General features: G+C 40.2%; 1 protein-coding gene across 1 annotated transcript in view; it reads left to right on the forward strand.

Annotated features, from left to right (window-relative positions):
* Window positions 1-16,328, forward strand: part of KIAA1109 (KIAA1109 ortholog) — a 229,333-nt gene that overhangs the window by 166,788 nt on the left and 46,217 nt on the right. Inside the window, exons 55-62 of the mRNA XM_045017971.1 lie at window positions 156-341; window positions 1,834-2,002; window positions 2,553-2,764; window positions 4,471-4,669; window positions 5,370-5,429; window positions 13,451-13,677; window positions 14,114-14,311; window positions 14,512-14,639. Of these exons, the coding sequence (XP_044873906.1) occupies window positions 156-341; window positions 1,834-2,002; window positions 2,553-2,764; window positions 4,471-4,669; window positions 5,370-5,429; window positions 13,451-13,677; window positions 14,114-14,311; window positions 14,512-14,639 (1,379 nt within the window). The remainder of the gene's footprint in view (window positions 1-155; window positions 342-1,833; window positions 2,003-2,552; window positions 2,765-4,470; window positions 4,670-5,369; window positions 5,430-13,450; window positions 13,678-14,113; window positions 14,312-14,511; window positions 14,640-16,328) is intronic.

Genomic DNA, 16,328 nt, shown 5'->3' on the forward strand with positions numbered 1-16,328 from the left:
CCTGCCTTTGATTTTTATGATCTTTTGAAATGTCCTAAATGCAAAGTGTTATGGAAAAATCTTTACACCCTTTCCTGTTTCATGTCTAAGAATTTTTTTCACCAGTGATGCCTTTGAAGCAGATCCTAAATAACTTTTCTTTCATTGTTTGCTAGGGAATTCAAGTGACAGCCACAACTCCATCAATGAGGGCCGTGAGATTTGAAACTGGATTGATAGAACTTGAGCTCTCAAACCGAATACAAACCAAAGCAATGCCTGGAAGTACCAGCTACCTTAAACTGTTTGGTAAATGCCAAGTGGATCTGAATCTGGCATTGGGGCAAATTGTTAAACATCAGGTTAGTTGACAGCAACTCTGTGTATGTTAGGAAAGCCTGGTAATGATACTTCTCCATTCTTACGAAGACAAATATCTTCTGCTTTGAAAAGAACACAACAAACATCTCTAATCTTACTCTAGGATATGACTAGCTTGATTTATTTAGACCTCTAGTTGGAAAATATTTAAAACAATTGCTTTAGAATGCATCCACAGTTCAGAATCAATAAAGATTACCACCTAAATATATTCTGCATCTACTGTTATGTAGTAGTTGAAATTGATTGTCTGGCGTTAGACTTGAATTTCAATGTCCTCATTAAAGATGGCTTTAAGAAAAAAGGGCTAAATGTTCACTGTGAACAGTAATTCATGATAAATCAGAGGGAGTATCAAGTATTTTATTATAATAATGCATTTAGCACTTCTGTATCTAGGGACTAAAGCTGGGCAAATAACCGCTTTTTTTTGTTTGTTTGGTGATAGTTGTGAAATATTGCGGGAAAAAATAGTTCAGGTTGAACCAGAACTGAAAAGTCCATTTTGGGACAAACCAAACGTGTTGTTCAATCTAAAATGTTTTGTTTCTGGGCATTTTAAAGAGCTAGATTCATGAAAATTGGGGTGCAGTGGAGGAGGATCCCCCTTCATAATTTTTTTTAGTCCAGTGGTTAGGGCACAAACCTGAGTGGAGAACTGTATTCACATCCCTGCTCCAGAGCAGATTCAAACAAGGGTTTCTCACATCTGGGGTGAGTGCACTGACCCGCTGGGCTCAAAGTTATAAGGTGGGCTCCCGAACTCCCTCACATTGTGTGAATCAAGCTAGAAAAAAATAAAATTCTGCCTGAAACTATTCAGCTTATTTGTGTCAAATTTATGAATAGTCTCCAGTGAGCAGGAACTGCATTTTCCAACAAATAGTTTATTAATCCAAAAAATTTGCCCCACTGTATTGCGGACACTAATGGCCTAATGTTTTAGTTGATCCAAATTCAAAATTTCCATTGATTTCAATGCTATTTCTAGTATACATACATGGGATGAAAAGATTAGATCCTAAATTCTGAAACCTAAATCTTGATCCATTTCATTTGTATTAAATTGGTAATTGCATCTCCTGGATTCTTAAATTCACTACTATCCCCTGAAATCACTAATTTTATGGGAAGTACAGTAGTTAGGATTCTCTGGAAAGTCAGAAAGAGAACATAAATTTAACAAACTTGTATTCAGATGATTGTTTTCCTCAGAGAGGATTCTGCTGCATCAGGTGAATGTAAAGAGATATATTGGCTTACGTTATTTAAGAAACATGGGAAAACAACCAATATTTGCCTACTTAGTTCAAATTGTAGTAGAGAAGAAAACAGTTTTCTATCTTCTTAAGAGCATATTGCAAAATGGGGCATCCTTGATTTTCTTGTGTTATGCCAAAGCGTTAAATTTATTTGTCTTTTTAAAGTCGTAATTTAATGTGTGATTTTATTGTATTTTTCAAATGTTTTAAGGTATATGAAGAAGCAGGTTCTGACTTCCATCAAGTTGCTTATTTTAAGACAAGAATTGGATTAAGAAATGCTCTCAGAGAAGAAATCAGTGGTTCATCAGATAGAGAGGCTGTGCTTATTACTTTGAACAGGCCAATTGTCTTTGCTCAGCCTGTGGCGTTTGACAGAGGTACTGTTGGGTGCTGTTTATAGTTCTCTTTTGTTAGAAACTAGAGAACCATTACAAATTTGTTTTCAAATTGAACAAGTTCTGTACATTTCTTTTCAAAAGGAAATGCTTGATATTTATAAATCTGAATTTATCTGTAACCTAAAATAGACTAGAACTGTAAGTATAGTTCTCAAAGTTTGGTTAGGAAGTTTGTTGTGTACTAATGTTAATTAAGGGCGAAAAATTGAACTGATGGGAGGACGGCTTTTCAGTTGGTAGACAAACTGGTTTATGTAAATGTATACCAACATCAGCAGCATTTTGGTGGTCTTGGCCTCTGCCCCTTAGCATTTATAATTCATGTATTATTTTATTTTGCTCTTGACAACAAAAGCACATTGCTCCTGGGAAGTGTGTGTGTGTGTGTGTACACAAATATATATCCATTGTATTTTAATATATGCTGACAAGACAAAAACAGAAAAATCAAACCTTTGTCTTGTTACAATGAACACTACTTTTTGCCATTTTATTTTAATTTTGTTGGAAACTTTTTTTCTTCATAAAGCTGTGCTGTTTTGGCTGAATTACAAGGCTGCTTATGACAACTGGAATGAACAGAGACTGGCTTTACATAAGGATATTCACATGGCTACAAAAGAAGTGGTAGACATGTTACCTGGAATCCAGCAAACATCTGCCCAGGCTTTTGGGACACTTTTTCTTCAGCTAACTGTTAATGATTTGGGAATTTGTCTGCCCATCACAAATGCACCACAGGTATTAGAAAAATATCAAGAGCGTGGAGAAGTATAGATTTTTGTTGAAGTAGCAATTTTTATATACGTTATGCTTTTAACATAAACTGTTTTTCTAACATTGCACCAATTTAGACTTTATTAAATGTTAATGTTTCCCCAGCACCATATAATAGTTATGATGTGGATAGTAGACTTAATTTTAAAAAATGACTACTGATTGTGAGTAGTTCACTTTCCATGTGCCCGGCTTGAGGCAACTTAATGGGCCCTAAGTTTTCAGAGGCAGCACTTTGAGAAACCTTTGAGGTGTATGAAGTTGGGCGTGCTCTTTGAACATTTGTGCCAGCAATTCCAGTTTAAGACCTCTGTTTTCAAATACTTGTAACTGAACACAAACAAGAAGACTCTACGTTTCTTTTTAAAAAATGTGATAAAATGTTCTGACGTTTGGATTATTCAAACAAGTGATGAGCATTATTTAGTATTTTTAATGTATTTTTCACTTGCGTAACAGTTTTGGTTGTGTTTAGACCCCAAGTTGGTCATAAACCTTGTCCAGAAAAGGATTTAAATTGTGATGTAAGCACTTATTAGCTAACACAGGCTAACTGACATTTTAAGTCTAGTTTAGACAAGGCAGCGCTTGCTTTGACATGTGCTAAGAGTTCAATCTTTGAGGGGACCATTTAGGGAACTGGGGTAAAAATCTGTCTGGGGATTGGTCCTGCTTTGAGCAGGGAGTTGGACTAGATGACTTCCTGAGGTCCCTTCCAATCCTGACATTCTATGATTCTATTAAATTAAAGTCAGGAGGGAGACAAGGCTTCAATATGACAAGTTTAGCACATTATAACAGAATGTGCACGACTTGTGTACACTAAACTTTCACAAAACACATCTGCATGTTAGCTAATATGCTGATATCATCCATTAAATTCTAGTTTAGACAATGCCATAGATTTACGTCTTCATGGGGAACTAGTCTTGCATATGTCTGAAGACGTTTGGTTTACCAATAATGTATCCACTGTCACATATTAATCTCATTGGACTTTGAGCTTTGAAGCACAGTGACAACTTTTCAGTATCCGTGTTAACTACTCGATTGCTGGTCATTTTATTAGCAGATGGAATAAGAAAAAGGGTGTGAGAGAAGCTCTCAAGGGGTGAGAGTTGCAGTGTGGAAAATAAAATGCAGAGGGAAGGACAGAGAGTGACAAGCAAAGACAGAGAAGAGAGAAATAGAAATAGTGAAAAGTGGATAGGAAGGAAGAGAAACAAAGGCAGAAATAGTGGTGGCCTAAAAGGGAGCAGTTTTTCTCCCTGAGTGATGTTGCTTGTGACTATAAGATAGTCAAAGTTTCAAATAATCAGTTTTGCTGCAAAGGCAGTGGGGAGATCTGATCTGAATTAAGGGAAGTATGAAGTCCTGAATTTATATTCCAGTCCACAGACCATAATTAAGCATGGAATCTGGCCCTCTCCTCCAAAAGAATTTAACACGCCTGCCATAGGATATGCTGTAACTACTGAGAAGTAAGGATACATGATATTGTGAATGTGTAGACTTGCTGCTTTGGAGAGGGTTTCTATAGAGCTGGCAAAGTATAGAAGGAGGGTATGAGGAAGATATGAACTGCAAAAAAATAATAATAATAATAAAAAAAAAGTTTGTGATTACCAGTAAATTGCCTTTTCTGTACAAGTCTCTTCTTCCTTTTACAGTCTAACCACACAGCAGATCTTGACACTGGCTCTGCTTTAGTCCTGACCATTGAAAGCACATTAATCACTGCCTGCTCTTCAGAGTCTCTGGTTAGCAAAGGACATTTTAAAAATTTCTGTATCCGTTTTGCTGATGGTTTTGAGACGAGTTGGGATGACTGGAAACCGGAAATACGAGGGGATCTAGTCATGAATGCTTGTAAGTGTTTCTAATCTTGTCTTCATGGCCCTGGAACTCAGTCCCCTATTGCCCTTTCCCATATTTTTTCACAACTTTGACGGTTCAGAAGGAGACTAAGGAAGAGATGAAGATTTGCTTTCCAAACCCAAATAAAGCTCTATTGCATGTGGGACCCTACATGTGAACCCCAGTCACCCTTTATTTTTAAAAAAAATTTAAACAATAGATGTCCTTTTTTCAAGAATTGTAATATACTGCAACATAATATTTGCCTTGCAGTACCATCTGCCTTAACCAGGTTGGAAAAGTGTTTTACTTTATTGCTTTAAATGTATTAATTTAATTGAATTTTATTACATTTTTTTAAAAACCTATAATAACACAATGCATAAAATGCGTAAAACCTATTTGTTAAAAAATGTGTAATAAATTGCTTTCTCATAACACTTCCCTTTTTATCTTCTGCATTCAGCAACTAAATATGGATTCTTTTAATTTCCCCCTGCATACAGAAATGTCTGAAACAGGCTCGCAAAATTGCTAAGAAAATTTGCCAGCCAAAGTGAAATTATAATCACTCACATGTTGTTAATGATGATAAAAAAGAAAGTGACATTTGACTTAGCTAGGGCAAGTGTACAAAAATAATTTTGTAAGGAAGATCTAAAACGTGTTTAATTACAACTGTCTTACAAGCATGTGCTTATTTCATGTTTAGGTGTAGTGCCAGATGGCACCTATGAAGTCTGTTCAAGGACAGCAGGACAGGCTGCTGCAGGTAATGTTTATATTCAATTTTTATATTCTTAAAACATTTATAAAAGCGTAGGAGCTCTTGATAGCTTTGTTGTAATTGTGATTATGTATTTAAAGATAGTGTTTTGTTTTGATTCCTCCTTTTCATGGTAGCTGCTCCACGTTTCCCAATCTATTTTTGGCCATGAGTGCTTTCAACAATCCCTTGTAGCCTTTCAAACTCTTGGATTTTAGCTACAGAAAATTAGTAAAAGGCAGGACCGGCTCTAGGCACCAGCAAAGCAAGCATGTGCCTGGGGCGGCACAATTCCAGGGGCAGCATTCCGGGGGTTTTTTTTGTTTGTTTTTTTTGCATGGGCAGTTACGCTCTCGGGGCAGCAAATTTTTTGCTTGGGGCAGCAAAAAAACTAGAGCCGGCCCTGGTAAAAGGTAGTAGCAAGCTATGATAGACTTTAATACCTGCTGGATCAAATGTGTGAAAAATTTGACACACACAAAATAAAAGTAATCCTTTTAGTATAATAATTGGACCTGGTTGAAAATTTTCCAAAGAAAACACTTCTCTGCTGACACATGTTGATTCAACAGAACTGAAGTATTCTGCAGAAATATTTCAATTTAATCAAAAGTTTTGATGTGAGCCTGCCTCCCTGCCTGCTTTTCTGTCAGGCAACCAGGCAGGCAGGCTCACCAACAGCCGACCTGTGGGGTTGCCAGGCCCTTAATTAACTGGCTCCCCAAGAACTCCAGTAGCCTGCCTAGTGAGTTCCCAGGCTGTGCCTGGCTTCCTAGACAGCCAATTCCTTGGGCCTGTTTTCCCAGATAGGCAGCTCTCCAGGCTTCCCAAACACCTGGCTTCCTGGGTCCCACAGCTGTCTGACTTATTGTTCTGTCCAACTGCCCTTCCGTGGGAAGCTAGGGAGCCAGGTAGCCAACAAGTGGAAAAATTCCATTTTGGGTCTTCCAAAACTGGATTTTTCTTCCTACAAAAAAAAAATGAATTTTTGTCTTTTCATTCAGAAAAGTTTCAAAAACTTTATCACTCAAAGGAAAATTCATTTTTCCAGCCATCTCTGTAGATATACATTGAGTCTGGGCAGAAAGGGAATTTCTGGAAAGGGAATGAATGCAGATGGAAGAAAATGAAAATTATGGTGGATCAGCCTCCCTCTAGCACTTTGAGCAAACCCTGGATTTCAAAAATACAATGGGGTGCTTTGCTTAATGTGTTTGGAATTTAATCAGCCTTGAGGGAGGAGGATAAAACACCCATGGCTGCAGAGGTATTTCAGATGCTCTGGGGATGTCCACCATTCCTCCCTAGGGCAGATATGACTCATTTGTGCTCTTTGGTTTGCATTTTATATTATATTTTAACAATTAAAAATTGAGCTACTGGGCATGCTAATCAGGCCACAGGGCAAACACTGGGATAAGAGAGGAACCAACAGTCTTAGGAGGCTTCAAGGAAGTGGGGAGGGTAACTGAGGAAGGAGCCAGAATTGCAAAGCAGTTAAAGGTCAAATTACAGGAAAAAACAAAAGGTGGAAGACGAGGGGGGAAATAAATAGAATTGGACAAGAGGATTATGCAGACTAGGAAGAAGACTAGAACGTGGACAAGAAGGGGTATGTTTGTGGGGAGCAAGAGAAATTAGGGAACAGAAAAACCTAAAATTAAATATACTTTGATGTATACAAATGCAATTTTATTGGTTTAAAAATCATGGTGTATTTTAGAATATAAGAATATATTATGAAAATAATTTTAAATGGAGAAATGTCTTTTATAATCTCAATTTTGTATTGCAAACAATGTCGCTTTTCTATTTAATGACCGCTGGAATCTACCTAGGGTATGCATTAATTAGCATATCTGCAAACTGTTTTAGATTTTATAATTGTATGGTTATAGGTCAAAACAACACAACTGCTCTTCTTCCCACATAGTTAGATTCTCCATTCTGGCAGTGGGTTGTCCCTCTGCTTCTATAGTTTAATTGGCCAACGCAGGGCTCTGCCCACTTGTGAAAAGTTCCCTGTTCATTTTGCTCTGAGGGAGCTGTCTCGGCAGTCCGCAGACTCTCTCTGCCTTTTCAAGTTACAGAGCATATGGAAAAACCTTCTAAATAGGAATTTCTGAATTAGTCTTTTAAAACTAACTTGCTTGCTTTGGCAGCCCATTTCAGAGATTTTTTTTGTGGTTCAATGGAGCTTCTTGGGGCTCTGTGCTCTAACTTACCATTGCCTCAGAGCCATAATGCTGGAGAAGGCCAAAGAAGGAGGTGTTTACACTGCTCTGCAGCATGTCTGAAAGGTAGCCTGTGTGGGCAGCTTTGATCTCAGTCAGATGGAAACTGTGAGCAAAGACTACCCCAGAAAATTCAGCAAAACTTCTTGTAAGATACTTTTTCTTCCCCTCTATTCTCAAACTCAAGGAAGCAAACTCAGACTATAAAAACCTTTTCACATCTTTTAGCTATTGGGGCAATAGCTGCGTGGGTGGGGGGGGAAGAGCAGAGCTTGGGAGCATATTCAGTCCTGATCATTCCCAAAATATCCAGTGGAAATAGGACCATTTGAATCAGAAAGATTTAAATTGGTAAACACAACATTAAAAAAGGAGACGTTGGAATCCATGCTCATTGTGAACACTATGAAAATGTATCTCAGGATATTGCCAGTACATGTCCCTTTCTTCTTTTTGTCCAAATTCAGCACTTTCTAATGAGAAGATCTGGCATCTGCTTCATGTCCGCAAAGCAGTCAAGATGTAACTGTTAGGCTTTCTAAAAAGTTTTGTCATTAACAGCCATATTCATCCTCTACCATCCATCAATTAAAAGGCAAAAAATAGCCAAACTCAGCATAACCAGACGACTAAGAATACTGTATAAAAGAAGCTTACAAAGTCCATTAAGCCATATCTGTTTTTTGGTGCTCTATGGTGGAACTTGGTTGGAAACTTCTGTTCCCTCTTAAGATGAAATATGTAAAACTCCAACGTGGTAACCATTTCACCCATTCAGTGGGCACTAGAAATTCATAGATTCATAGACTCTAGGACTGGAAGGGACCTCGAGAGGTCATCGAGTCCAGTCCCCTGCCCTCATGGCAGGACCAAATACTGTCTAGACAATCCCTGATAGACATTTATCTAACCTACTCTTAAATATCTCCAGAGATGGAGATTCCACAACCTCTCTAGGCAATTTATTCCAGTGTTTAACCACCCTGACAGTTGGGAACTTTTTCCTAATGTCCAACCTAAATATCCCTTGCTGCAGTTTAAGCCCATTGCTTCTTGTTCTATCATTAGAGGCTAAGGTGAACAGGTTTTCTCTCTCCTCCTGATGACACCCTTTTAGATACCTGAAAACTGCTATCATGTCCCCTCTCAATCTTCTCTTTTCCAAACTAAACAAACCCAGTTCTTTCAGCCTTCCTTCGTAGGTCATGTTCTCAAGACCTTTACTCATTCTTGTTGCTCTTCTCTGGACCCTCTCCAATTTCTCCACATCTTTCTTGAAATGCGGTGCCCAGAACTGGACACAATACTCCAGTTGAGGCCTAACCAGCGCAGAGTAGAGCGGAAGAATGACTTCTCATGTCTTGCTCACAACACACCTGTTAATGCATCCCAGAATCACGTTTGCTTTTTTTGCAACAGCATCACACTGTTGACTCATATTTAGCTTGTGGTCCACTATAACCCCTAGATCCCTTTCTGCCGTACTCCTTCCTAGACAGTCTCTTCCCATTCTGTATGTGTGAAACTGATTGTTCCTTCCTAAGTGGAGCACTTTGCATTTGTCTTTATTAAACTTCATCTGGTTTACCTCAGACCATTTCTCCAATTTGTCCAGATCATTTTGAATTATGACCCTGTCCTCCAAAGCAGTTGCAATCCCTCCCAGTTTGGTATCATCTGCAAACTTAATAAGCGTACTTTCTATGCCAACGTCTAAGTCATTGATGAAGATATTGAACAGAGCCGGTCCCAAAACAGACCCCTGCGGAACCCCACTTGTTATACCTTTCCAGCAGGATTGGGAGCCATTAATAACTACTCTCTGAGTATGGTTATCCCAGCCAGTTATGCACCCACCTTATGGTAGCCCCATCTAAATTGTATTTGCCTAGTTTATCGATAAGAATATCATGCGAGACCGTATCAAATGCCTTACTAAAGTCTAGGTATACCACATCCACCGCTTCTCCCTTATCCACAAGACTCGTTATCCTATCAAAGAAAGCTATCAGATTTGTTTGACATGATTTGTTCTTTACAAATCCATGCTGGCTATTCCCTATCACCTTACCACCTTCCAAGTGTTTGCAGATGGTTTCCTTAATTACTTGCTCCATTATCTTCCCTGGCACAGAAGTTAAACTAACTGGTCTGTAGTTTCCTGGGTTGTTTTTATTTCCCTTTTTATAGATGGGCACTATATTTGTCCTTTTCCAGTCTTCTGGAATCTCTCCCGTCTCCTATGATTTTCTAAAGATAATAGCTAGAGGCTTAGATAACTCCTCTATTAGCTCCTTGAGTATTCTAGGATGCATTTCATCAGGCCCTGGTGACTTGCAGGCATCTAACTTTTTCTAAGTGATTTTTAACTTGTTCTTTTTTTATTTTATCTTCTAAACCTACCCCCTTCCCATAAGCATTCACTATGTTAGGCATTCCTTCAGACTTCTCGGTGAAGACCAAAACAAAGAAGTCATTAAGCATCTCTGCCATTTCCAAGTTTCCTGTTACTGTTTCTCCCTCCTCACTGAGCAGTGGGCCTACCCTGTCCTTGGTCTTCCTCTTGCTTCTAATGTATTGATAAAAAGTCGTCTTGTTTCCCTTTATTCCCATAGCTAGTTCGAGCTCATTTTGTGCCTCTGCCTTTCTAATCTTGCCCCTGCATTCCTGTGTTGTTTGCCTATATTCATCCTTTGTAATCTGACCTAGTTTCCAGTTTTTATATGACTCCTTTTTATTTTTTAGATCATGCAAGATCTCGTGGTTAAGCCAAGGTGGTCTTTTGCCACATTTTCTGTCTTTCCTACCCAGCGGAATAGCTTGCTTTTGGGCCCCTAATAGTGTCCTTTTGAAAAACTGCCAACTCTCCTCAGTTGTTTTTCCCCTCAGTCTTGATTCCCATGAGACCTTACCTATCAGCTCTCTGAGCTTACCAAAATCTGCCTTCCTGAAATCCATTGTCTCTATTTTGCTGTACTCCCTTCTACCCTTCTTTAGAATTGCAAACTCTATGATTTCATGATCACTTTCACCCAAGCTGCCTTCTACTTTCAAATTTTCAACGAGTTCCTCCCTATTTGTTAAAATCAAGTCTAGAACAGCTTCCCCCCTAGTAGCTTTTTCAACCTTCTGAAACAAAAAGTTGTCTGCAATGCAGTCCAAGAACTTATTGGATAGTCTGTGCCCCGCTGTGTTATTTTCCCAACATATATCTGGATAGTTGAAGTCCCCCATCACCACCAAATCTTGGGCTTTGGATGATTTTGTTAGTTGTTTAAAAAAAGCCTCATCCACCTCTTCCACCTGGTTAGGTGGCCTGTAGTAGACTCCTAGCACAACATCACCCTTGTTTTTTTACCCCTTTTAGCCTAACCCAGAGATCTCAACACTTCCGTCTCCTATGTCCATCTCCACCTCAGTCCAAGTGTGTACATTTTTATTATATAAGGCAACACCTCCTCCCTTTTTCCCGTCTATCCTTCCTGAGCAAGCTGTACCCATTCACACCAACATTCCAATCATGTGTATTATCCCACCAAGTTTCAGTGATGCCAACAATGTCGTAGTTGTATTTATTTATTAGCACTTCCAGTTCTTCCTGCTTATTACCCATACTTCTCGCATTTGTATGTAGGCATCTAAGATACTGGTTTGATCTTGCCTCCCAGTTTTGCCCTGACTCTCCTTTCTCTCTGCCATTATAGCCCACGCTCCCTCTTGTTTCCGACCCATCTCCCAGATCTCCATGTTCCCCACTTACCTGTGGGCTTTGCTCACCTGTCCCCGCGAACCTAGTTTAAAGCCCTCCTCACTAGTTTAGCCAGTCTGTGTGCAAATAGGGTCTTTCCCCTCCTCGAAAGGTGAACGCCATCTCTGCTAGCAGTCCTTCCTCGAATAGCATCCCGTGGTCGAGGAAGCCAAAGCCCTCCTGGCGACACCATCTTTGCAGCCAGGCATTCACCTCCATGATGCATCTGTCTCTGCCCGGGCCTCTACCTTTGACAGGAAGAATCGAAGAGAATACCACCTGCGCTCCAAACTCCTTCACCTGTACTCCCAGAGCCTTGTAGTCACTCTTGATCCGCTCAGTGTCACACCTCGCAGTATCATTTGTGCCCACATGGATGAGTAGCATGGGGTAATAACAGAGGGCTGGATAATCCTCGACAATGCCTCTGTAACATCTCGGATACGGGCCTCCGGCAGGCAGCATACCTCCCAAGATGAAATGTCATGGTGGCAGATGGGCGCCTCCATCCCCCTCAGCAGAGAGTCTCCGACCACCACTACCCTACGTTTCCTATTCGCAGTGGTGGCAGCAGACCTCCCAGTCTTAGGCCCGGCCTACACTAAAAAGGGGGTTCGAATTAGGGTACGCAAATTCAGCTACGTGAATAGCGTAGCTGAATTCAAAGTACCCTAATTCAAACTACTCACCCGTCCAGACGCGGCGGGGTCGAACTCCGCGGCTCCAAGGTCGACTCCGCCACTGCCGTTTGCAGTGGTGGAGTACCAGAGTCGCCCGCGGCGCTTCCGGAGTTCGACCCCGCCGCGTCTGGACGGGTGAGTAGTTCGAATTAGGGTACTTTGAATTCAGCTACGCTATTCTAGATCAGACGCGATAGTTCGAACTCCGAGAAGTCGAACTCACCGCGTCGACCCGGACGGTAAGTGTAGACTAGCCCTTAGGGGTATGAGGCTTCTTCTCCTTTACTGTAGGGGGTGATTCCTTCTCTCCTGTATCAAGAAGAGCAAAACGGTTACCTATTATCTCGGTGGGAGGGTTCGGAGCAGGGGTGGAGCACTGCCTGCTGCCAGAAGTAACCAGCTGCCAATGTCCACCCTGAGCCATCTCCTCCTCCACCAGTGGTGTGTCAGAAGTCCTATGTACTGGGACAGCTACCTCAGCTGTCTCCACATGGACACTGTCCAGGAATCGCTCATGGATTCGGATGCTCCTCAACCTAGCCATCTCCTCCTGTAGCTCTCCCACCTGCTGCCTGAGAGATTCCACCAGTAGGCACCTTTCACATTGGATGTCCCCCCCCCCCCCCCACCAGCCTGGATATCAGTAAGTGGAAATTGCAAGTTACAGTCCCTGCAAAACCATACCAGGATCTGGGTAGAAGCATCCACGCTCAGGTGCTCTGTCTGGCTACAGGCGCAGGTGGAGGAGACAGAAGCAGCGCTGGCACAGGTGTTGCGGGTCTTCCTAACCATCATAAGACTCCCTCTCAAACTCCCCTGTCTGCAGCTCCCTGTCTGCTCTGTTCAAGACTCAGAGGATGCAGGTGCAGGCTTTAATGCACCGTTAAAATCTTTGTGATTTGAGTAATTCCAAGAGTCTGATTTGTGAACGGTTAAAAATTATTTTCTCACATGCCCATCCTTTGGGTTTCACTGCTGTTGGAATCCCTGTGTTGGAAATGGTAAACCTAGCTCAGAGAGAGAGATGGAAATTCATATTTCATGTTTGTCTTCTGTGGCTAACTGTGCCTTTTTCACACCCTGGAGAATTTACTTTCCATGTGGCCTATCAGATTTTCCTTATATTCAACAGAGAAATCTTAATACAAACTTAATAGATGTATCTGTTAACTGTATTCAAAGTGTGTTTCAGTTCTGGAAAGGTCTCACTGGAGTCTTTTTACAAGTGGGCAGAGCCAAGGCAGCGCCCCATGATGGATAAGTCTGGTTCTGTTTCCTAAGCTGTAGAAGCAGACATGACATCCAATGACAAACCTGGTTACAAGGAAGAGAAAAATCATCAGGCAAATTTTCTCTTTTAAACAGAAAGCAATAGTGCTGGAACCTGGACTCTCAATGTGTTATGGAAGATGTGCGGTATTGATGTCCACATGGATCCTAACATTGGGAAAAGATTAAATGCTTTGGGTAATACCCTCACAACACTGACAGGAGAAGAAGATGTTGATGACATTGCTGACCTCAATTCTGTAAACATAGTTGACCTATCGGATGAGGACGAAGTTGATACCATGTCTCCCACTATACATGCAGTAAGAGACTCAACCAAAATAGTGTCTAAATTTATTTTGTTAAATTATTTGGGCATAACAGTAAGCTTCAGAAAAATTCTATTTGTGTGTGTGTATGGGGTGGGGAAATTTTAGCTCAATCAGTTTTGAGATTTTTGCAGACCATTTCTATTATATGCCATAGTAGGCATTCAGGCTAATTTTAAGCACCCGCTTTGGAAGACTTTGGCTACAGTTACTCTGATTATCCTAGCAAGCAATGGAAGATACTAACATTACAAACTAGCTAGAAGAAATAAATTTTCAGTAGCAAAAACCAATACTGTGTGTCAACTTGTGTTTTGGTTTCATATTAAGTAGTTTTTTAACAATTATTTCTTTAAACAATTGAAGTTTTGCAAGAATCTTGTACTGGCTCTGGGGAAAAAACACATTAACATTCCTATTTATTATTTAGAAATCAGATGGAGTTTCATTATGTGGAGATGCACACAAGTTAACATTTGGGCAGCGGATTGTAAATCACCTGTTGGGTTTGAGCCCCCAAAGCCATCGATATTCCGTTCCTGTAGAGTATCTGTCGGGGTCAGCGATGTGTGACTCTACTCATTCTAGTTCACATTTGAAAGCGGGCAGATCTTGCTCATGGGGACATGTATGTAGCAGCTAATGTTTGTCTTTAAGCAAATGATGGGACTTGAATCATTGGAAAATTTCAAATCAGCTGCCTTTTGACTTTTAAAAATAGTGTTTGCATGTGGTGTTTTGATTTAGGGTGTACAATTCATTGTACCTGTGACTTAAAATTGGTTCTTATGTTTAACAAGGAATTTAATGAAATATTATTTTGAATAGGAAACTGTTGATCGGCGACAGGGAGCATCTGGTAGCCAAGTTGGCGAGCAGAGAGGAAGAAAATTTGTGAAACGTTTAGTAGATATTAGGGAACTGAATGAACAAGCCAAAGTAATTGATGATCTCAAGTAAGTTGGCTTTTCTTGTGTTTTAAAACAAAACAAAAAACCCCTCCCCCAATAGTTAAGAACATAAGAGAGGCTATACTAGATCAGACCAATGGTCCATCTATCCCAGTATCCTGTCTTCCAACAATGGCCAATGTCAGGTGTTTCAGAGGGAATGAACAGAAGAGGTAATCATCAAGTCATCCATCCCCTGTCGTCCATTCCCAGCTTCTGGCAAACGGAGGCTAGGGACACTTCAGACCACGGTTTTGCATCCCTGCCCATCCTGGCTAATAGCCATTGAAGGACCTATCCTCCATGAACTTATCTAGTTCTTTTTTTAACCCTGTTATAGTCTTGGCCTTCACAACATCAATGGCAAAGAGTTCCACAGATTGACTGTACATTGTGTGAAGAAGTACTTTCTCATGTTTGTTTTAAACCTGCTGCCTGTTAATTGCATTGGGTGACTCCTGGTTCTTGTTTTATGTTAAGGGATAAATGACACTTCATTATTTACTTTCTCCACACCAGTCATGATTTTATAGATCTCTATCATATTCCCCCCCGCCCATTAGTCATCTTTCCAAGCTGAAAAGTCCCAGTCTTATTAATCTCTCCTCATAGTTTGGGAAAAACAAATTGAAACTGGGCTTTCCCTTTTCTTACCTCTAGTGCTTCAGCATTGATGGAACTATACAATCTACAAGAGGAAATGGTTTTTTAATCGTTGATCTTTCTGGTTGTACTAGAGAAAATTAGGTGCACAAGTGGCCATTAAAATCCCCAGGAAGCTCTCCTGAGTGTTAAGTCATCTTTCATTTCTGGTTTTGCTTTACATTGATGGCAATGTGTCAGCAGTTCCAATATCATGACAAACCATATTTCCATCATGATTTGTAGCACTTCTGTTACCAGCTATACAATTGTGACTTGCTGGAGTGACAGAGCTTTGAAGTTCGAATAAGATCACATTCACTGTAGGAAGAAGAAACCTCTCTAAATAAACTACTTTATGGCTTTTATATGATATATCTTTATTATATAAATAATTCATAGACACAGCAATATTCCATAAAACACACACAAAAGGAAAATTAAAAATGTCACCTGAAAGTGTTCATGACAAGAGTCAGCTATGAGTTTTGTATGAAAACATTTTATTTGCATTTTTGGCATTTGGAAGGCAAGGTCAATCATAGTAAAAAGTGGGATCACCTGTGATAAAGAATGCCTGTTGCTGATTGATTGCTAAATTATAATGAAGAATGGACATACTTTACTATTTCAGCTTTAGGCAAGATTGCTAGCAGCAGTCAGTCGCAGGCTAGTTGTAACCGAACTTTTTGATATACAAACATAGTCATTATTCCTACAGGAGATTTTCTTCTTCTGCCTTCCATATTCAGGGGATCTGATCAGTCTGGTCTGCCATTGTGGGAAGCTCTTTCCTCCTGGAAATTTCCCCAGTTCAGTCTGCCTCCTGGCATCTCTAGCAAGTGGTTTCCACTCCCTGCCTGCTTTTCTTGAACTAAGGAACATAGAAAATACTTAAAAATTCTAATTTTCATCCAGATTTGTTCCAGCTGGGAATCTTTGCTCTCTTTAGGAGCCTTTCTTTTCAAAGGGAGCTGCTCTCTAGCAACTATCCCTCTTCCACCAATGTTGGCATCACAATATAATGTTTGACATCTTGTATATTTTGCTACA

The sequence above is a fragment of the Mauremys mutica genome, chromosome 5, assembly GCF_020497125.1.
Source record: "Mauremys mutica isolate MM-2020 ecotype Southern chromosome 5, ASM2049712v1, whole genome shotgun sequence".
In the NCBI taxonomy this organism is placed as follows: Eukaryota; Metazoa; Chordata; order Testudines; family Geoemydidae; genus Mauremys; species Mauremys mutica.